Source organism: Eretmochelys imbricata, chromosome 3 (genome assembly GCF_965152235.1).
Source record: "Eretmochelys imbricata isolate rEreImb1 chromosome 3, rEreImb1.hap1, whole genome shotgun sequence".
Taxonomy (NCBI): Eukaryota; Metazoa; Chordata; order Testudines; family Cheloniidae; genus Eretmochelys; species Eretmochelys imbricata.
This window is the reverse complement of record NC_135574.1, coordinates 121,109,471-121,132,182: the sequence shown is the minus strand read 5'-3', so window position 1 is coordinate 121,132,182 and position 22,712 is coordinate 121,109,471. Positions and strand designations below refer to the sequence as shown.

The following is a 22,712-nucleotide window of genomic DNA, read 5'->3' as shown; positions in this document are numbered from 1 at the left end:
CTTTCTCAAACGGCCACATTCCTTTCCCAATAAACGCCATGTCTCCCAGCTGGGAACCCAGAAACTGAGTTCGTTCAGACATACAAGTGAACAGTTTCCCTAGCACGTTTCAGCTTCAGAAAGTTAGTCATGATAAGAAATAGGAGCAGTCGTACAAGACAGTATGCCACCTAGAGCTAATTAAAAGTTACTGATCAAAGTGTTTGAAAAGGTATTTGTCAAATTGAAAACTTGTGGATAATTCAATTCAGCCACAGTTTTGCCAAAAAAGCCCAAAGTGATCATAAAATGAAAGTTTCAATTTGAAACTAAAATCAAATTGGTTTTCCCCATCCCCCTTCCCACTCTTCGGGGGGGGGGGGGGGGGCAGAGGGGAGGGGATGTTTCTTCAGATTTTTATTAAGTTAAAAAACAAAGAAAAAAACTAAACTGAAACACAAAATGTTTTGTTCAACGAAACTATGAAAATGTTGACGTGTTTCACAGAAAAATTGAGAGTTTTTACTCAGCTTTTCTGCAGAATGAAAAATTCTCATTTTCTTTGAAGTTTTTGTAGAAATTAATTTGGGTTTTTCCACACAGCTTTAAAACACTGAATTTATCAGATAGATTTTGTTGCACAAAGAACAGGGCCTGGGAATGAAACCACCACCACAGATCTAAAGTGAACGCCAATTCATTGAAACCATAGCACGGGATTTTGAACTCACCTGATTTTACCTCAAAATTGCCTCTGTAGGTAAGAGTTAGAAATCCTTCTGGGGACAGAGAGAGGGTTTTGTCCAATTCCACTATCCTCTTTGATTTCAGATCTTCTACTTCACATCCACCAGCTGGTTTTCCGTGAATAGTACCACAATCCGGTGCTGGTCCACAAATATTTAGCTAAAAAAAATTAAAATGTGAATAATGTTAACTTACCTGAAGACTTAACATTGATAATCATTCCCACATAAAAGCAACATCAGAACATAGCCTCTGCTGTTTCTGGCCCACAGGAGGGCTGTCTATACAGGATAATTAAATCCCGCATTTCTGCACTCACCCTGGTTCTTGCTTACTTCCTTTTTTATGTATGTCGACATCAGTACAGAGAGGGTAGTTGATCTGTTTATGACCCTCCACCTCCATCCAAAAGAAAAGGGAGCACGCAATGTAGTAAAACCAGAAACACAGCAAAAACCACACCAGTTTTATCATTTTGTCAGCATCAGGAAGATGGCTTTCAAGTTACTTTCGAGGTGTACCAAGTGTCAGTTTGACTTTTTCCTCAAATTTCTTCTCACCAGCCACTGAAAAAACTATTTAACTGCCTTCCACTCCTTACCCGAAGTAAGGCATTGCCTGGCTGACTCATAAGGATACTGGCAAAGGATAGGATCAGCTGTCAAACTTTCCACTTTACCAACTAAGACCAGAAGGCATGAACCAGCTGCAGTCTGTACATTTAAAAAAAATAAAATAAAAATAAATAAATTAAAAAGTACCATAAATGTCTTCCCAATTCCACTGGTTATATAGCCTTTTTCTGAAGCTAGTGGTTGCAAGTTGAACAAAAAGCCACTGTTTGGATCTCTCACAGAGCAGGACTGAAAAAAAATGGAGGTGGGGTTGAGAGGTGGAGGAAGAGAGTTAGTTATTTTAAGAAGGGACCTGCAGATAAACTTGGAAATTATTATTTGTAAAAAGGAGACGCTATATACATAGCTTTAAAAAAACTGCACCTTTACAAATATGCATAATGACCAGGAGGGCCACAACGTAACTTGGGCAAGGGCTAACTGAGATTTAATTTAGACTGACTACTAACAGTAACACTACATTTGTATTCTTTAGTGCAATGCAAGGACAGCTGCCCATTTACTGTCTGTGAAGCTACCCAAGAAAGCATGCACCACTGGCATACTGGTACAACTGAACATAATCCTCTATAAAGCAAGTCTGAAAAGGCAAATAAAGAGAACTAAATGAGGGAGAAGAGAACGCATCAATGAAATTATAAAAGGACATGCAGATATTTTGCAACACGGTCACTAGTTTAGATCCAATCCAGGATGTGCATAAAAATCTGAGGGTTATTCAATTGCCAGTGTGAAATTAGTCTGATCTCCCTACAGATCTTTACAAATCCAGATGCAGCTGTGATGAGCTGAGCATAAATCCCTGGACAGATATAATACAGTTGGTAGTTTGTTGGTGGTCTCAGTAGGGGAGCAAAACAATTCAATGATCATAGCAAGTAAGTTACCCTATCTCCAGGGGTGGTTTTTCTAGGTCAACATTCTAATATATTAGTAGAGCCATTTCGGAAAATTGCCTTATTGCTTCTCATGACATACCTGCTCTATTGATCACTTAACAGAGGACTTCACTCTTGAGTATTCTAAGTCTGGCCCCTTTCAGTAGCTCTGGATTAACTTTAAGAACTACTTTGGTAAAACTAGCTTTGCAGGAGACAATAACGTGAGGAAAAAAGGGACAAATGGCAGCAGAGCATGAAGAACAATTTTTAATGGCTACAAAATAGCCCTCCCCACTCTCACCTGAGTTTCATCTTTTGTTGTTGTGACTGGACAAGCAGCTTCCGTTTCCCACAGAAAGGTGACAACACATTCTCGATTATCAATAAACCTGGGGCTGCTACTCTGAAAATTTAAATTGCAAAGAAAACATAAAATTAAAAAAAGACTCATTTAAAGTGCATCTGTTTCATCTTATGTCAAAACTACTAATTCTTGAAAGTTTTCTATTTTAGTAAGAGTTTAGGGACAAATTCTCAGTTGATTGAGAACCTGACTCAAATTAAAAAAACAAAAACACAAAACAAAAAACCTTATTACTGCACATGTACTTTGTGGTACCTTTTCCCCAGCCAACAGTTCAAGACCTTCAGTATGCAGAGTGCCTACATTAACCAAACAGCTTAGACTAAATAGCTAATTGTATTAAAGACCTGCATTAACAAAACAAAAAAGTCCTACTTATACACTTATCAAATCCAATATTTAATTGAATTATTCATAAATTTCAGGGCAGACACATAGTCCATTATGATAAGCAAGCAATTACTGTCAGGAAATATTGAGTAAATAGGGCCATGAAGCACTAGAAGGTTAGTTTAACTATTTCAAATAAGAAATATTCAGAAGTTTACTGTGATCGAGTGTTATAGGTCCAAACTTACTCTGCACTGCTTTGCTTTTGCAGGTAAGTGCTAAAATCCACATATATATATCCTATGTCCCTTGTACTAAGATTCTGAGCATGATAATGTTATGCACTGATCTCAGAGTCATGCAATATTTAAAACACCTAGGATGCAGCAAGAACAAACCTAGAACAAGTATTATTCCAGGCTTTCTACCTTAAATCTGAATTCCCTTGCTTATGTGGAGTTAAGTAATTGTAGCTTTGATATAAACAAAATGGGAAACAGTTATACATGCATGACAAAACAGAGACAGTGAAACTGTTAAGTCTGGTTGCCTTATAAAGCACATAGGTTTCCTCATTTTGGATCTATCCTCTCCCTATGGTCACATTAGAAAACTTACACATTCGTATTGTAATTTAAGACTCAGAGTTACGTGTGTAAATCCTCATGCATATCAAGGTCATATGAGAGCCAGCCTCTGGTCACTCAATAACAGACCTAAAAGTGGCAATTCTTCAACAAAAAACCCTTCAAAAACCACACTCTAACATGAAGCTGCAGAACTGGAATTAATTTGCAAACTGGACATCATCAGATTAGGCCTGAACAGAGACTGGGAGTGGTTGGGTCATTACAAAACCTAAACTTAATTTCTCCCTAAGGTTACTCTAACTTTCTGTAATGACAGGTTTCAGAGTAACAGCCGTGTTAGTCTGTATTCGCAAAAAGAAAAGGAGTACTTGTGGCACCTTAGAGACTAACCAATTTATTTGAGCATGAGCTTTCGTGAGCTACAGCTCACTTCATCGGATGCATACCGTGGAAACTGTATTGGCAGTTTCCACGGTATGCATCCGATGAAGTGAGCTGTAGCTCACGAAAGCTCATGCTCAAATAAATTGGTTAGTCTCTAAGGTGCCACAAGTACTCCTTTTCTTCTAACTTTCTGGTCAACTGTCTGTAATGGGCCACTCTCTTACCACTTCAGAAGTTATTTTTCCTCCCTGGGTATCCTGCTGTTGATTTAACTCATTAGACTGACCTCACACTTGGTAAAGCAACCCCCCATCCTTTCTTGTATTTATACCTGCTCCTGTATTTTCACTCCATGCATCCGATGAAGTGGGTTCTAGCCCACGAAAGCTTATGCCCAAATAAATGTTAGTTTAAGGTGCCACAAGAACTCCTTGTTGTTTTTGCTGATACAGACTAACACAGCTACCACTCTGAAACCAGTCTTAAATATGGCCTCCAGATCAGACCATTAACTTCTCAATTGTTACAGTCTTGCTTGTCTCTTTAAAATTTGGCTAACAATGTAAGTCAACTCTAGATACATCGCTGAAGCACCAGAGTCATGGGGAGGGAGGAAAAACCACTATTCAGTATTCATCATGTCTCCAGTATGACACTGTTTCTGCACCCCATACAGAGCCTCAGAGAACATTAGTACAATGAGGAGACTAAAAGCATTTCCATCCTTACAAGAGTGCCTTTGGAGCATGTAAAATGAATTATGGTTGTATAGGAGGTCCTCTTCCCATCAGCACTGATGCACACAGAACCATTTGTGTAGGTTAGGAGGACTCGACCATGTCCTTCAATTACTAGGCCTTTGCTAGCAACCCCCAGGTTACTAATGGAAGTGGTTTCAGAAAAGGAATCCTAGAATGAAGAAAAAAGGATGACAATGAAACAGCGCTTGCTTCGCAAAAGTAAAACTAAAATCAAGCTTCCCTCTTTTCAGCTATACCCAGAGTTCTTTGCTGTGCCAAAGTGACATTCCGTAATATCCTTTTTTAAAAGATGCAGGTAATTGTGAAACAGCAACTGAGAGGTTAAGAAATCTACCTTCCCCCTCTCCCTCAAATTATCTTGACATTTAACAGTCCCATCTATCTATAAGTATTGGTTTATAGGAAGGTGTTTAAGAGGCTACGCAAAACCTTTAGAGGCAACAGTCCCTGTCTGTCAGCTAACTACAGCTCAGCAAAAGAATTTAGAGCAGGGGGGTTACCAAACTGTGGTACATGTACCACTTGTCATTTGTGATCTTGACGTGGTAAAGTAAAGTAAATAGACTGAACAAGCTTTTAAGAAGGTGGTATGTGACTCAGAATTTGGGTGCCACTGATTTAGAGAGAGTTTGTAAGTTTTCATCTCACATTTGATGCTTCTGCAGTTTGCACTGCTCTTGTGAGAGACCAAGCGGTCATGGACCTTAGGGCATTTCCAACAAGTGACACATTAGGTTTCCATAGGATAGAGCCCAAGTAGATTTTGGGGTATGCAATATGTCATCAGGGCCAACAATAAGAATCCTCTACGGTTCTGATGTCCAGGGAAGTGAATGGCTGATGACAATAAACTATTATGCAGGTTTCCTTACTGTATCTCCATCTTGACACAAAACAGCAAGAGTGTTTCTACTAACTGACTCACACTGTCTAGAGATTGCCAGTTGTGTATGACGACTGATGGGAACAAACATCCACCAACCAGGGGCAGTAACTACCAAACTCATTTCCATTTGCAAACCAAGTCAAATCCAAATTTGAGGCTCTGGGAATCGATAGATTACTGATTTAGCTGACAGTGTCTATTTCTTACTCTTAGAACTGCAGAGAACTAATGCAGTTCTTGTGAGAAAGTAGTTTTTAAGTCATGAGCTCACAAAAGGAATTCCATCTGTCTCCATCAGTCATAGACAGTGTCTTGCAGAGAAACACAGCTGAAACATTTTTTCCAGATGTACAGCTACACAAAATCTTTCCCCACTCAATCTGGGTACTTATATTGCCCTCATCACTATCAAATTTGAGCACCTCACAATCAGTCATAGATTTTATTGTCTGCACCCCTGTGACTTATGAAGTTCTCCCCTTCCCAGGTGGGGAACTGAGACAGAGACACTAAGGGTATGTCTACCCAGGAAAAAGCTCACAAACAAAAGAAGCGGTATCAGAGCCCAGGTCGCCGGGAAACAGCTCAGGAGAGGCTGAGGTTTGCTTTTACTCTCACGCCCTTCTCTACCACAGTTCACTCTAATGTACAAAATAAGACAAAACAAAGAGGATGTTGATGAGCGAATAGCATGTTAAAGTATTTTAATAGGCTCTCAGTTTGTGTAGGATCCAGCCCGAGAACTTGCACCAGAGTGGGTACAAGCTCTGTGGCATGTTAATTGCTTCACAATGCAGAGGTGAAGCAGAAATCTGTTAAATTTGACAGTTTAACAGGAAGCAGGAGGGTGATTGACAAATTTGTGGATGGAGACCTCCCCCTCGCTCTTCCTGGTATGTTCCTGCTGTTGCTGTTCATTCCTGCAGTGGATTGCAGGTACACATGCTCAGGAGACTCTTCTGTGACAGTGGCTGCACGGTCTCCACACCAGCACCAGGCTCCCCATCCTATTTTTTAATTTTTTGGTTAAATAAATTGAAGAGTTTAAAGAGTGGACCAAAATCTCAGAGGCTCCTACTTACAAAAGCTTGTGAGATTTAGATCATGGGAGGGAATTTTGAGATTCTGCCTCCAGGGAAGAGGAAGAAAGAGGCCAGAGTTTCCTGACCGACTGTTTATGCCCTTTGTTTAAGGCATATGGCTATCCACCCCCATAATATGCATTGTAGATTTTGGCTGCAAAATCATTACAGTGCACAAGGAAAGAAAAAAGTGACTGAGGAGTGACAGGAATGGGAGACTGACGGTTATAGTATGCTGGCCCTCGGATGACTGTGTGGTTTAAAGGAGGGTAGAATTTTGCTCTTGAGTATATTTGGTATTACTTGAGATTTACAGCCTTCTAAGGGTAAGTCTGACCCTTAACTACCAGAGCTATTAAGCTACAAATCACGGTCCTACTGAAAGACCTGCTATTCTGCCAGTGATTGTGCCAATGCTTATGGTCCCACAGGCCATTATTTTTACCCTCCTGAAGAGTCAGAAGACACTTAAAATGGATCTTTGATGTATACATAACAGTTGATGGACTAACTTTTGGTGCTGGGGTGGAAGTGATACTCACATGATCTTTTTCATACTTCATCTGACAGCCTGAGGCGTATCGATCACACCCGGGAACAGGAACCAGAGGGCGGCAGACATTTATGTAATACTTCTTGTGCTCATTTGGTTCAGAGTTGTCCATGGCATACCAGTTTTCACCTCGGTCTTCGGATTTTGATAAACTGAATTGCCAAAGTGAAATATTTATATTCTTAAATTACAATACACATTCCTCTTAGAAATGGAGAGGATTAGAGACACTATAATTTGTGAAGTGGCAAGAGGCAAGCAAAATCCATTCTTCAAAAACCTATGCAACAACTATTTCAGAAGCAGCAAATACAGAGTCTCCCTTATTGGATATTATCATTGCAACACTCAGAAGTAAATAGGGGACTAAAGTTTTAAATGTTTGGCTGCAGAATGTTTCTTAAAAACACAGCACAGAAAGTGCAGTTGTTTGCAGACTACAAAAGGAGACAACCGTTTTTGCTATCAAAGCCAGCCAAACAACACACAATGCAGGACATTAATCAATTTACAACTATGACAGGCACAGCAGTGTACCCCCTAAAAAATGGGGATATGCTTTTTCCCTCGTTTTTGCTTGTCCTTTACAATTCAAGATTGTCAAGAATGATCATGGGTTTCTGACGCTGTCTACGCAGCATACACCAAATTTACAGTGAGACTTCACTAGATAGGACATTTGTTTTTACATGCGGGTTTTGTCCTTCCATTACAAGTCTATTTACTTCTCTTACCTTGATAAATCATACTGTTCCATGGTGTTGGGATCAGTCACAACACATTCCAATGGCATCTCTGGACAGGCATATTTAGTGTACCATTTAAAGTTGTATGTGTAATTGTCTTCTACCTAAGTTACCAGAATCATAGGAAGACAGTCACAAACGGACTGCAGAATAAATAGGTCACAACAGTATGGCTTCTAAGAATATCAAACTGATAAACCTTTTAACTTGGATAAAATGGGTCTGTTCCCTTATACATGGGGAATAACCAACCTATGCTCTCTCAGGATGCAAAAAACTCGGGATCCACAGCTTGCTGATTTCTGTAGCTCTCCAGTCTGTATTTTTCCCCAGTTCAGTTATCACCAAGACTTAATCTCTTCATTCATTTAGAATTTTTCATGCCACAGGATTGCACAGCACTTTAACAAGTTACTCCTGCGTGTAGCTTCAGTCACTGGGATGTAGCCTCAGTTGGCTCCTCAACAGCCAACTATACTTTTATCCAAATGAAACTACAGAAGAATATAAGGCATGGGTGTGGCTTCAGTAACCACAGTTGTTTGGTGCAGAAGCAGAACGTAATTATTCAAGCTGGAAATTAACCAGATCAGGGCAAACACCCTGCTGTTGCTCAGAATGCCAGACAAAACTTTGCAGCTCTCAAGGTTATGACTGTAACCAGAGGCAGATGCTCTGCAATAATCATTCAAAATGCCTTTTATCAGAATCCTCACTGCAGCTCTTGGGAGTTTGGCTCTCCTTGCTTTTACACAGATTTCACACAGATACAATGCAGCTGAGAATCAGAGATCCTTGAAAAGTAGGGGTTTCTGCCCATGCCCTCTTGGTCATTTGGAAGTTCTTACCTGGTATTCAGGCTGACCTATTCCAGCTTCATAATCACAAAGGAAAGTTATAAGGGTAGATCGCTGTGTTTTCTTCTCATTGTTGTAGGTTGTACCATTTTTGTAGGTCAACTGAATCATTCCATCGTAATAGGAAAGTTTGGAACTGGGTTCTCCTAGACTCCAGGTATGTTCCTTGCTAAAAAGGCACACACACACACACAGCTTGAAAAGAATGTATTTAAACCAAACGCTAACTGAACTCATAAGACACCACTTAGAAGCTAGGATGTGTGCTCCCACACACAGTAAATAACGGATGTAAATTTAACAAGCCTTGGAGGGAAACCAAGTTTTCAGAATGCTAGTTCTGAGCCACATTAGCATTAGTATATCCTTTGAAGTGGAGCTCTTCTTTGAAAGTGACTATATATGGCATGGGGGGAGGGGATCCAGGTTTATTTTATCTTAATGGCTTCCAGAGCCACTCCTCTCCATTTACAAGTAGAGGGGATGATTTTATCCAACTTTTAGCCCTGCAACCTGAACCTGGGGTCTAGCAGCATAACTGGGCTCTCACAAAGACATACATAACCACTCTGCAAGCCAAATTCTGGCTTCAGTCACACCTACTCAACCTAGCCATTTTCAGTGAGGACAGAATTTGGTCCATTGAAACGGTTATTGAATAATAAAGTGCTATTTTTACAATCACCTTTCAGAACAGAACTGCTCTTTAAGTGAAATTTAAAGTATAACTCTCATAACTAAAGTCTCCAAGAGTTCCCCCATCAAGTGGGAGCTGTGAAGTGAGACGTTTTTACATATTGCTTAGAGCTCCTTTGCCAGTAAGTTTGAAAGAATTGCAGGACTTCATAATTAACTTCAGCAAGCTAGTCACTGCATGACCACATCTAGAGACAGGCACCTAATGCACTATATACAACAACTGACCAAGTACTAGAGATTACAGAGACTGAAGATACTTGCTTTTTTGATACTTGACATGCTGCTGCTGATTTTGGCTGACAAAGTTCCTCTGACACACTGCCACAAATATTTATGTAGAAATCATAATCGGCTGTGTTAACGATATAGCTGCCACTTTTCTTGGTTAAAGGTGACAAGTCAAAAGAAAACTCTAGCGAGAAGCAAATAAAAAAAAGTTCAGTATATTCAGATTTGTTTTCAGTTTTTTTCCTTTTCTCATCTTTCTGAAAGCTCTTGGCCTATAGTCAAGACAACTATACTTTATTTTCTAAACCAAGTAGATAAATACAGGTATATTTGACTAAAGCATGTGCTCTTTTACATTTTACACGTCTTTTCATCTAATCTGAATACGCTGTTAAGAACTCGTTATTTCTTTTGCACAACTGTCAAGAACATTCTGCTACCTTCAAGAATGAATAGGTTTTGATTTTCAAAGTCAGATGCCTGGCTAAATTAAATGTATGATTGCAAAAGCAAGTGGAGTACAGTATTTGCAGATGCATATAGCTAGTCATGCACCTAACAGCCATTTCCACATGCCTAGTTTCATAGATCAAGCTTCAAATGCAAGAGTGACTATAAAACCTCAGAATCATTTTATGTATTTTAAAAACACGATTAAGTGTAGAATAGGTTGTCAAATATGAAAGTCCACGTAGCTTGAGATTTCTCCATTAACAAAACCCTGAAATCCAGCCTCTGTGGGAGTTGGGAACATACCTGCCTGAGCATCCGAGACTCTGCAGTTGTCTCCTTCAGTTTTAGACAGGACACAGGCAGCAGCTGTATACCACTCAAACACATACAAACACTTGCCGCTCTCCAAGTTAAAGACAGGAGCACTTTCTAGGTCACCTGGCATAAAAACCAAAAGAGGGACAGTATGAGGCTGAATTGTCACATGGATTGCCGTTTGTTTTCAAGCCCCTTCTGCCAACCTTAGTAGCAAATAGCCTGAAACAGACAAAGCTTTCAGATGGCTGAGCTATCAGTTCCCTTTTCCCATTGAATGCAGAAGCTGGTAAATTAAAAAGGGTACTTTTTTTTTTGGACAATAGATCCCCGACTTACAACACCTCTTCAAAAAACACTGGATTACAAATTCTCCCCCACATAACTGGTTTTAAGTAGTAATGTTATTTCTCCTTTGCTAAAGCTAGGGTACATGGACGTGATACAGGTCTGTTTAGGGAAAAGTAGTAAGAGTCAAAGCTGTGTGTATAAAGAGTGCCACCATTGCAGGGAGTGGGACATTTGCTCTGCAACCCCTCTGCCTGGAGCTTGGAACTTCTGGGGCCAGGAGGATCCCCTCCCACTCCAGTCCCTGCTCAGCCTCCATCTCTCCTTTGATTCTCCCTAGGCACCTTCCAGCCAGCCTGAGCCCGTCACACCAGGGTCCCCTCCAGATACAAAAAACCCCTGAGTGGGGAGGGTAAAGGCTGCACTGCACAGCCCATCCTGGACAAATACCCCGCAGCCAACCTCTCGAAGGTTGGCTGCCAAGAGCAGCCCAGTGCTGCCTCCCCACCAGAAGAGCCACTCAGATCCCTCTGAGGGAGCGGGGACCCTCCAGCCAACCTGCACAGAGCCCACTTGCCTGCTGTCCAGGCTCCTTCCACTGCTCTTCTTCCTGCTGACTACAACTCCCTGAGCCCTCTCACCACCAGTTACAGAGCCACCTATTCTTCCCTGACAACCAATATCCCCCTGCCCTCAGTCCCAGTCTCCACCATGGCCCTAGCCCCAATATCCCTCTGCTCTGATCCCCGAAGTCTCCCCTACTCTCCCCCTACCCCAACGCCCATTTGTTCTCTCCCTTGCCCTCCTCCCTGTTTAACCCCAGTCCCTCTTGGCATCTATCTTACTCTCACAGTTAATCCTATTCCTTCCCCACCCCTGCAGCTCTCACTTCCTCCCGTCTGTCTTCCATCCAGTGTTGCCAACTTGGCAGTTCTGTCACTAGATCTAGCGAAAGTCGCCAGATTTCATTAAAAGTTGTGTTTTAGCAAAAGTTTTGCCAAAGAGCTTTAATGGTTAAAAAACATTTCTGCTTTTATCTTTCATTATAAAAAGCTTAGAAAACAAATGCGTGTCAACGTTCTCACCTGGTTTGCACACAAGGGTTATGACAGTTTTGATCATCTTGTTTTTCCCACAGCTGTCTCCGTTCGAATAAGTAAGCTGAATCCTCTCTCCAACTTTTTTGGGAGAAGACATGAACGTTCCTAGATTTTTAGGCTTGTTATTTTTATCTGGGGGTAGAAGGAGGGAGAGAAGAGGAAAAAAAAGTAAGCTTACTTTAAGTAGTGACTATTTTGTGATTTCCCTGAGTTGGAAAAAAGCTGAAGCCAGTATCTAAATATTAGGGGGTGGAGGAAGAGTAAAAACAGCACTGAGAAATTTCTGTTTTGCATGATTATTTTATGGCAATTTTTCTGTTTTACACCTTAAAAGCATTGTCAAGGCCTGGAAACAAAGTGAAATGTAAAACTTCTCTTTGATTTCTAGTTAAAGTATGTTTATGCTGTTTTTCCTAGGCCTTTTTCTGGCCACAGGGCATCACTTTATCCCCATTCTCTCCTCCAGCCCCATGCACACCCAGACTTTGTGCCCCTCTGAATTATTACAAAACCAGTCACGAAGTGCTGTCTATCTCTCAGCAATATTCCACACAAACTTGTTTCAAAATTGTGCACTCACCAACAGAGCAAACAGCTGCATCATCTGGGCAGACAACAGCTGCTCCTTTCTGAAGTACTTTATGACAGACATTGATGAAAAAGTGTTTCTTGTCTGCTTCGACGGGACTGCTATCCACAGCTTCCCAATTCTGCGCTGACTCTGGGAACCAGAGATTTTAGATATAACAAACAATCTTGTCTAAGATTAAGTTTGCTTAATATCCCAAACACATCCACAATATGACGAGCGGTTTAAAAACCACAGCTGCAAATAAAGGGACCTTGAGTGGAGACTGATAAAGAATTGAATTCCTTCTTAAAGGTATAGCCTCTATTAGAGGTTTTTGCATAAAAAGGAAATTGAATGTTAATATCACACTCAAAAGAGAAGATTAAGAACCTATGCAAAAGCTAAAGATGAGGCTAAGAAGAGGCTCACAACGGAGAAGTGGCAATTAAGAAAATAGCACGTGGTTTCATGATAAATTGAAAATAATAGTCCGTAGAACAGTAGTTTATTTTTGCTGCTGTACCTGAACTGCGAATCAGAGGTGACAAATCATATAGTTTCTTCTTATCAGCAACTCTGCAAAGGAGGTCTTCCTTTTCCCGAACACAGGCGTATTTAGTATCCCAGGTGAAGAAATATGTGCAGTCCACCTCCCCAGTGAACACTGGGGCCCCTTTTCCTTCGTTACCTTATAGGGTTAGAAAGCCAGGAAGACTATTAGGTTTCAAGTTAAGGGGTATGGGGGAAATCTGGGAATGGCATTTATGCCTTTCGCATCCACGTCACAGCAGAAACATTACAAAGCTGTAATTCCAGGGCAGTGAGATGTACTGCAGCATCAGTCACAGAATTAACTGCAGACCATGAAAACAACAACAACGAAGAAACGGACCCTTTGGTGGCTGAACATTAAAAATAAAGTTAGTGCTTTAAAACTAAAGATAAGTGTTCTCTAGCTGGTTGAAAATTTCTTTAGCAGTTACCATAGTAGTCAGGAATGACAGTGCAATTAGTCTCAACCGAAGATAGTTTTTGATGCTAAAGTACTTAAACTAGAGAATTACCCCTAACCAACAGATAAGAAATTAGATACAACCATGCTGGCTTATAACCACTTGGCTCTTGGACATGAGGAGTTCCTCTAGTTCAATAGCAAAAGCATACACAGAGGCTACAAAAGCCCTGTAAAGTAATTGTAACCTATATTCTCACCTGCAGTCTCATTGCACTCAAAGTTTATGACAGTCATTCGATGAAAGCCAGAGCTGCATGCATCTCCATCTGGGTATGTTAGAGTGAGATCCCCATCAGAGTACCTAATAAAAAAATCCCAATGCTTTAAGTTAAGCTATGAAAAACATTACCACCAGGCATCACCATGTTATTTGTCCCACCTAATGGAGACCCAATTTGTGCAATTGATTACTGCTTCACTCCTTCCAGGGGAAGAAATTGTTACTCAGCATAGCAACTGAGTTTTCCATCAAATTGAGAATATTCTAATTGCTTTTCCCCTGAGATTTGTAAACCATAATTGAGAAATTCTGTTGTATACACCTTCACAATTAACACTAAAGGCCCAATTCACCACCTTGTGTTTTGCACCTTGTGTGTTTACACCTTTCTGATTTGTAGTGTTTTACAACCAGTTTGCACAGGTATAAATGACCACATGAAGTACAGATAAGTGGAGACTCAGGCCCTAACTTTTCTCTCCATCAATCTACATGGCATGGGATTTCATTTTGCATCAATTATACATTTTCTGAACAAAATCTGAATGTTTTTCTTGGATGTTTCTGCTAGAAATTAAATTTTTCTATGGTTTTCATTTAGGATCTCCTCTGTGTCCAATACTCCATTTATTGGAAGAATATAACTTTTGCATGAAAACATTTTCATGCCAGGTAGATTAAAAAGTGAAGCTAATTTACATTTTGTTTTTGAATGGAGAGAAAGTCATTCCTCAGAGTGTCCCACCCAGAAAAAGACAAGAAGCTATGAGGGTATGTTCTGAACAACAAGGTTAAGAGGCACCCCCTGTATATCAAATCTAAAGAGTGCTGTTTTGCAAATACTAGCATCCAGACTAGCTTAGAGGTGCCTCAGTAAGGAATATATGGATGTAGAGATCTTGCTTCATTGCATGGGTTTGCAGTTCTAAACAATACAAATTGTACATCACAGAAGTATAAGATATGTTCAACATGGCAAAAGCATGCAATATAGTAAGAAACCCTAGCAGGTTCATTACTCTATATAGCCTGGCTCCAACAGGATTCTGATGTAATGTTGCCAGCAAAACTCAGTGAGGCAACTCAAGAGCAGCAGCTAGAACGTCTAGACATCAACGGGACAGAAGTACTTTTTAGCACTCCTGCCTCTTGTGGACCACCTCAGCTCCTCTGGTGCTGTACAGCTGCCATGGTGCTTGCAAGCATGGCTCTGCCGAAGCTTTACCATGATTTTTAACTCACAAACTCCAAATGGATTTGTCAGAGATTGCTTTAATTATTCATCCTCCTACTGTATTCTGTACCTTTTACAAAACAAAACAGTTTCTATATACAAGTCTCAGAGTTTCTATCAAATGTTTATCCCCTTCCCTCTTTCAGTGACCTATCTGAAGGCGTGGCTCAGATGACTTTACAAACCTGAGGGTTTGGTTCTTAAATTTTCCTGCCACTTTTTGCTGGTTACTTTGAGACTTTACTTGGCAAGATGAAACATATCCAGTGGTATCCTTGCAGTTGCCTGCAGTGGTTTTCTCACAAATATTTAAGTAATAGTAATACTCTTCTTTTTCATCTTTAGCCATATATGGTGTGACATAGCCTAAGGAAACGGGGAAAGAAAATGATTAAGGTGGCAGCCTTTTTCTTTAAAAGGGTTCAAAGAAAAGCAACAACCCTGAACAGGTACTGGAATACAAGACTGGGAATGAAATTCGGTGACACAAATGCTTTTAAACACTCTATACAGGATGCTATCCCAAGCTCCAGTTTTGGTCTATGGAATTCACTCCCTTCTCTGTTAAGGAAAAATAGGAACTTACTTTGTTGCTGAGTGAGTGGTGTCAAATCAATGGAGATATCATGCTGTTCACTGGTCAGACTACAGTTCCTACTTTCCAGGTAATCCCTGTGACAGGCATATTCAGTGACCCATTCAATTTCATACCGGCAGTTGAGCTTGGCAGTGAGTTTGGGACCCGTGCGCTGATGTGGAAGTGAACATGATTAAATAAGAACAAAGCATTTTTTTTTTTTAAATGTATTTGACACAAGAACTCAAATGGAAGGTAGGTATACTAACACCCCTTCCACCCCTTCCTCCCATTCCACCCCAGCCCATTTAGGTGAAAGTCAAGTTTCCAGCAAAGTAAGACCATGCTTCTGGAAATTTAAGAGCAAAATTTTTTTTTTTTTTAAAAAGAATAAAGACTCCTGCATATTACGCAAGTTTGTCATCTTCATTTGTATATTTTATCTATATAAAATGTGTGCAGTATCTTTGTTCTACACCAAAAAGAGTGACCACCCTTTTTGAATCTAGTGCTTATGATAGGCAACTAGATCCATATTTAGCCTATTTAGATGCCTGAAGATGATTCTTGGTATGTACCTTAAGCACTAGATTCCAGAAAGTTGGTCTTTTGTGTGTCTAAAACAAAGGTGGCGCACAAGACTAAATTCCTGAAAGGTTATTAGTGGTATAGCATATTTACAAGAAGAATAAATGATCACTATTAAGAGTTGACTTAACGCAGCTAACATTGGTAAAAGACTTTCTACAGCTTTAAGAACACTTCATTATAACAGTTTTCTTCAAAGCACTTTAGAAGCACAGATCACCACCCTTGAGAGACTGGTAAAACAATTCCAACTAATAGACTATAGCTTGCCCAACATGAGATTGTATCAGAGCCAGGATTATAATTGCAAATCATATGCTTAGACTACTCTACTTGTTAACGGGACAAGAGTTCAAATGAATAAAAGGATGGGGACACTTGTCTGAATAAGACAGTGAATTACACAGGATTCACCCTCTCCTCTACCCCCGACAACTTTTTCACCTATCTCCCCAAAAAAGTACTTCGGTAAATGGTTTTTACTGTAGAGTTCTCACCTCTTGCCTCCCTCCCACCAGCTTGCCATCTAGTTAAAACTTCCGGGAAACTTACTTACTGTATCAGAATATTTGTATCTCCTGACGAAGATGAAGTTAATTCAATAAGCGACAGATTAACTCCTTATAATGACTTAATAATCAGAAGGAAAATGTGGTCACGAGAACAAACCACTTTAAATTTTGAATGTGATTTAAGTGGAAAGAAAGTTTGTAAGAAATATTTTCCTTCATAAGTCTGCATTTAATATTTTTGCTTCCCAATTAATGTTCAAGTGTATAAACACACTGGCCAGGCATAGGAAAATTGGGAGGGCAAAGGTGGAATTAGTAAATCTGCCTGCAACATGGCTGTTATGTAAATGCAGAGTATTTTAAAATGAACGGGGAAAAAATTCTTTATTCAATCAGTTTTAAAGAGTGATCTGGCTGAAGTGTAGACAGCCATCTAGGTCAGGAAAGGGACAATAGGCTAGAACAAGGCCAATCCAAAATGTGCAAATGTGACAGGTTATGCAGAGAAAGTGTCAGCAATGTTAATTTCAGCCTGGTTTTAAAAGAGAGAGTGTCTTGCTGCCAAGATCACATGCCATTATGTGAGCTGGAACAAATGGATGTTGCTAGATATGTTAAAGTTATCAGTTCTTTCATAACATTCCGTTATGCCAAATAGGACATCTAACACACAAGGATGATTCTACTTTAAAAACTGATCAGAGATAATTTAAAGAAAGCACATAACACTTATTTTGCAGACTAAAGGCATGGGTGCAATAATAGATGTAAGACAAATGGTCAGATTTAAATGGAACCAAATTATACAGAACAAAGACTTGAAGCATGTCACACAAATCAGGTTGGACAACAGCACTTATTAGCAAGCAGAACATCTTGCCTAGGAATAACGCTCTAGAGAGGGATACTATTTCCACCTCAATGCTAGGTTCTAACAATCTCAACACAATTTGAAATTCAGACGAGAGCAGTTGTCACCCAAAGAAAGAGAGATTCTTTAGGAGACAGCCTCAAGACATTTGTATTCCTATGATTGTTTACAGTGTTGTTGTAGCCATATTAGTCCCAAGATATAAGAGAGACAAGGCAGGCAAGGTTATAGATTTTATTGGTCCAGCTTCTGTTGATGAGAGAGAGACAAGCTTTCAAGCTACACAGAGCTGGGAGCTCACCCACCTTTTCTCTAATTTGTATTCCTAGTTACAGCTGATTTATCTCTGAAAATATTTTTAGTTTAAAAAACCCACTAATACTGGAGTGAGTATTAATACTTTGCACCTGAGGATCTCAAACATTAATAAGCTTCATGACCCCCAACAGCAAAGCACATACTAGGTTTCTGCTCTCAGTAAAATAGAGGCTGAAGCAGAGAGGTTAACTGAGAACGATCATTAATGCAGTCTAAAGAAGTTTAATTACCTCTCCTCTTCTCTTTGATGGGCACACAAAAGTAATAGTCACTGCTGGATTATGGCCAAGACAGAAATTTGGCTTCTCTTCTTCACTGTATGTTTTCTCATAACTCAGTACAAGCCTAACAAAAACAAAAAAACAAATGGGAAGCCACAAAAAAATTCCAACTATAAATAAATACAAAGTGTACTGCACATGCTAGCAAATATCAAGGATGGGATACTTGCAATTTACCCAGAGACCCTGGGAGAAGAGTTTTAAAAATATTAAATTCTATCTTTAAAGGGGGACTTACAAAGGGGGAGGGGAAAAGGGCTTCTGCCTTTTTTGCTTAGTTACAACAATCTTCAGCCTTATTTTCCCCCTTTTCCCAAAACTATGAGAGGCAGAGCTGACAGCACTACTTATTCAAATACCCTGGCATTTCCCATTGTAGACCCCATTTTCAGTTGCTTATAACTTGGCCAAATTTTAACAATTCGGTCTGAAAGTTTCCATGTTGGGTACCTGCCTCAGGCTGATAACTTCTGGAAAGTTGCATCCAAAACAGTTCAGCCATTTCCAAGATCAAGGTTAGGGAACGGTGCATTGAACATGCAAGACAAAAAGTTCTTACAACTGTTTTGCTGAGAATCTTTAGCACAAACTTGAAGTTTGGCAGGGGTTAGCTTTTGTGGCAGGAGGAATGCGCCTTTTGCTGTTTGTGACAATCCACTCAAATTTGACCCAATTATAAGTCATTCTCAGTAGAGAATTGTTAGACCCTCCCCGCTGAATTCTCTAGAGTTTCCATCCTCTGGACTTGCTCCAATCTAGGATTTAATGGCACTTTCCTGCAACTACTATTCCTGACTGCTGTGGGCAAGGGACAGAACAGGCACCAGAACTGAGAGCAGAAGACTGTCACACGTTCCCAGTGACCCTGTGAGTGCCCAGGCAGCATGGAGGAGGAAGGTGCCACACTCAAATACAAAAAGGACAAGACCAGGGCACAGGGAAGGAGACTGTGCAAGGAGGGGCAAAACAGATTGGACAAAAAGTCCAGAGAGGGAGGGAGACTGGGAAGTAGTGGAGAGGGAAGGCAGACTGGGCGAGGAGTTGAGGGTAAGGAAGGCTGGGGTCTGGACTAGGACTGGGATGAGAAGTCAGGGGTGGGGAAGACAGGACAGGGACAGAAGCGGTCTGTGCCCATTAGAGCTCACTTCCCTCCTGAGTCTGCTGGAATGGAACCCAACATTCCCTGGTTTCACCATTCTTCTGCTGTCAGTAAACCTCCAAGAAAACCACTCAAAGTGTGGGTCTCATCCCCCCCAGTGCTGGCACAATCTTAATTCATCTGTCCCCGTGTGTATGGATTATGATACCATCTTTAAAATCACACATTCACATACTATTTTTTCCCCCACAGAACCCCTGCTTCATTCAGTGCACAGAATGAACGGTGGGTGCTCACTTACTGAGGAGCTACTCTTTTTCCCCCCTTCCTTGTCTGATGTGGTTATCTCATTTACTGCAGTGTTCAAATCATGCTCTGAATACAAAATTATTCATTTTCTCATGGGTTTTTCTCATCACTACAGAAAAACTGTTCCACAAATAATTTATCTTCAAAAAGCCCCTTTGGGGTGAGGGACTATTATCCCAAATTTACAGTTGAATCATCGAGAAATTAAGGTAAAAAGAGAGTGTCCACTAATTTTAGGAGTCTCAAACTGGGAACCCAGGACCTGATTTTTCAGAGTACTTAGCATTATATAGTACTGTGCTCAAAGCATAGCCCAGCTGACTTTAGCTGCAGCTGTCTTCTGCAAATCAGACTTCAAGGTCTCCAGCTGGGCTCCCAGAAAATGTGCACCACACTATAAGTGACCACCTGCAAAAAGTCTGGTTTAAGTGACTTGCTTAGCATCACATAGGAACTCTGTGGCAGAGGCAGGGACAGAATCCAGTTTTCCAGGGAAGTATTCCACTGCTTTAACCATCTTCTTGCAATCTCCTGCCTCATTTCACTACACACCTTCCATAGTCTGCAACAAAGGAAGCAGGGGTCCTACAGATGCTTCATTCATTGCACAACCCGGATTCACTTCCTGAGCAGATCCAGCCTATACACTGAATGAGGTAAGGGCCCTATGGAAAACAACAGGCCATGATCATGTTATTAAAGATGGTATGGTAAGGCATATCCATAAGGAGACTGAATTAAGGCTGCACAGGCAACCTTTTGAGTTCCTGACACTGCAACCTTAATATTTTTGTAATGTAGTTTATGTTAAATATTATATAAGAAATGTAGATTCTCCCTAGCCTAAGGTATACTAAGAACTCAGGAAATGGTGAAATCACAAGAGCTAGGACAATGAAGGGGAATGGATGAAGGCAATGGATATTAGAGCAGATGAAGGGAATGGATTTTAGTCAGTTTAAGACTCTGTATTGTGTGTCTTTAAACAAGTCATTGATGTTAATCAGAATCTTTCGGAGGAAGGCTTCACTAAAAATTCAGCAGTCCTGTTCCCAGGCCCTTGATTTAAGGTGCAAGTGCCAATACACATCCCAAAGACTCAGCAAGTCCTCCAACAGAAGCAGGGAAAGCCACCTTTTAGGCATTCCGTATACATCACGAAGCATAAAGGGTCACGAGCCCAGTTTTAAAAAAAACCAAAGCCACCTTTTGTAGGTCACCATATTCTTTCAGCTATGTGGATATATTTGTACTTGTAACACGCACAAGCTTACAAATCAGAAAGACGAGAATACTGTTTTATTTCCTGTATATCAATCTTGTGTCAGGAACTTTCCAGTTAACAGGGGAACTAGTACAGGCAGATGTTCTTAATTCTCAGTCTACGAGGCCCATGTTAGTATTTTTGGCAACCACATTTTGAATTGTCATCCTGTGCAGCAAAGCCAAAATGATTTTATTCAAGCTAGTCATTAAAGCCCATCAGTTTCACTACCTGACTTATTTTAACTGGCTTCCATATAATTGGAGTCCCAGCCCCTGGTCTGCTTCACAGTGACCTGGTTTGCTCTGCAGTTCCACTAGCAATATGCATTTGGCAGGGTATCAATCAAGGAGTGAGTGTTGTAAGAATGGATGGGTAAGCAGTGCTCCCCACAGGCAACAAGAGAAGAATAAGCTCAAAGGGGCCATAAAAGAAGCTAATGCTCAAAAATGAAACGTCATCCATTGTGTTGCCACGAAAACCCAATACCAACCCCATCCAAATAAAAATCTATACACTCATCTGACTCTCCTCCCCACCAAAATTGGGCCATTTCAGACCAACCCAATTAATTCCAAAGTTGAGAGGCCCCCCTTGGAGAACATCCTCCTAGGACCTCTCTCTACTGAATACCAAGGAAGCTTAGAGCCTCTGATTCAGCTGTGGCAGCGTCACACAAGGAGAGACGGGGTCTCAGGCTGGCAGATACTAGACAACTTAGTGTCACAGCCAGCACCTTCTACTATACCCAGAAGCCAAAAGGCAGCTAATGCAAACGCATAAGGGCAGCATTTGACTCTAATCCTTGTAACATCTGTGTGAGATAAAGTTTTGTTTTTAAACAGATAAGTAAAGTGAGACAGAGGCCAAATGATTTTCCCAGGGAAATGCAGCAGGTCACTGGAACAGCTGGAATTAGAACTCAGTCCCTGTCCAATGACCATCCCATGCCACCAGAGAGTGACACCAATAATTTCATCTTATTTTTTAAAGAAAAGCTAGGTAGTTGCCTCATCCTCCAGAACTTTTTATATGTAAAGCATGCCCATGGGGGTTAAAAAAAAGACTAGAAGTTTACATTATGGCAATGATAATAGATTAAAAACTTAGTCTCCTCATGCCTGTCTGCAAAAAAGATGCCACCTTCCAACTTTATCTCTCTCTTGGTAATTAAATATGTTGAAATATATACAATATTAGCACGAAATGCTAAGGAATATATATCAGCCAAATAATGAACAGTGTTTTGTCCATAAACACAAAAGGGAGCCCTTATAAATATATACACGAGATTTTCAGACATTTAAAAGTACCACCAAAAGTACCTGTCTTTGTCATGCAGTTTCAGCTGTTCTTGAGGACTGCCAACATCAAAAGCATGGCCTCCACTTAACAAGCATGCAGCACTACCCACAGGACAACTTCTGGTTTCGCTGCTTGAGCTTCCTGTTAAGAGGATACCAGATATCACTCAAATGAGGTTTTTGTTGCAGCGCTAAGTATTTAGTTACATTAGACTGAAGCAGTGTTCATTCTAAACCCCTTTACAGCTCATAAGTTTGAGGGGGGGTTTAAAAGCCTTGGACTAAAGTTTTCAAAAGTACAGTTTGAACTCAAATGGTTTTATTTTTGGCAAGCTAAAATTAGGGAAAAAAAGATTGCTGAGGATTTGAAGCCATGAAAGAGATAAAATGCACACTTCCACTACTTCTAGCTGAAAAGATATCATCTAACTTCAAACAAAAAAAACCTAACACACATTCTGAAGCTAGAAACTTCAAATTCTCATTGTAATAGCTTTTTCCTTCCACTGAGCAGTATTCTAGATGTGAAGAAAGTCCAATTATGGAATTTTAATCAGTATGTTCGCCTAGTCTATTTTGCAGTTTACTTCAAAGCAAGTGGGATTAGAATACTAGCTGTAGTTCCAGTCAAGACTACCATGTTAAAGTGATTCTACTACTATAGTAATAGC

The 22,712-nt window shown here is 40.4% G+C and overlaps 1 protein-coding gene across 1 annotated transcript in view; it reads right to left on the bottom strand.

The window, feature by feature from the left end:
- The window catches only part of IGF2R (insulin like growth factor 2 receptor), an 89,210-nt gene that overhangs the window by 41,479 nt on the left and 25,019 nt on the right, over nt 1-22,712 (bottom strand). Inside the window, exons 6-22 of the mRNA XM_077813298.1 lie at nt 22,063-22,183; nt 18,015-18,129; nt 15,505-15,667; nt 15,104-15,284; nt 13,662-13,765; nt 12,973-13,137; nt 12,459-12,599; nt 11,864-12,010; nt 10,479-10,613; nt 9,756-9,906; nt 8,787-8,964; nt 7,927-8,042; nt 7,182-7,344; nt 4,640-4,819; nt 2,544-2,645; nt 1,488-1,589; nt 711-885 (exon numbers count right to left, since the gene is read on the bottom strand). Coding sequence (XP_077669424.1) covers nt 711-885; nt 1,488-1,589; nt 2,544-2,645; nt 4,640-4,819; nt 7,182-7,344; nt 7,927-8,042; nt 8,787-8,964; nt 9,756-9,906; nt 10,479-10,613; nt 11,864-12,010; nt 12,459-12,599; nt 12,973-13,137; nt 13,662-13,765; nt 15,104-15,284; nt 15,505-15,667; nt 18,015-18,129; nt 22,063-22,183 — 2,439 coding nt within the window. The remainder of the gene's footprint in view (nt 1-710; nt 886-1,487; nt 1,590-2,543; nt 2,646-4,639; nt 4,820-7,181; nt 7,345-7,926; nt 8,043-8,786; nt 8,965-9,755; nt 9,907-10,478; nt 10,614-11,863; nt 12,011-12,458; nt 12,600-12,972; nt 13,138-13,661; nt 13,766-15,103; nt 15,285-15,504; nt 15,668-18,014; nt 18,130-22,062; nt 22,184-22,712) is intronic.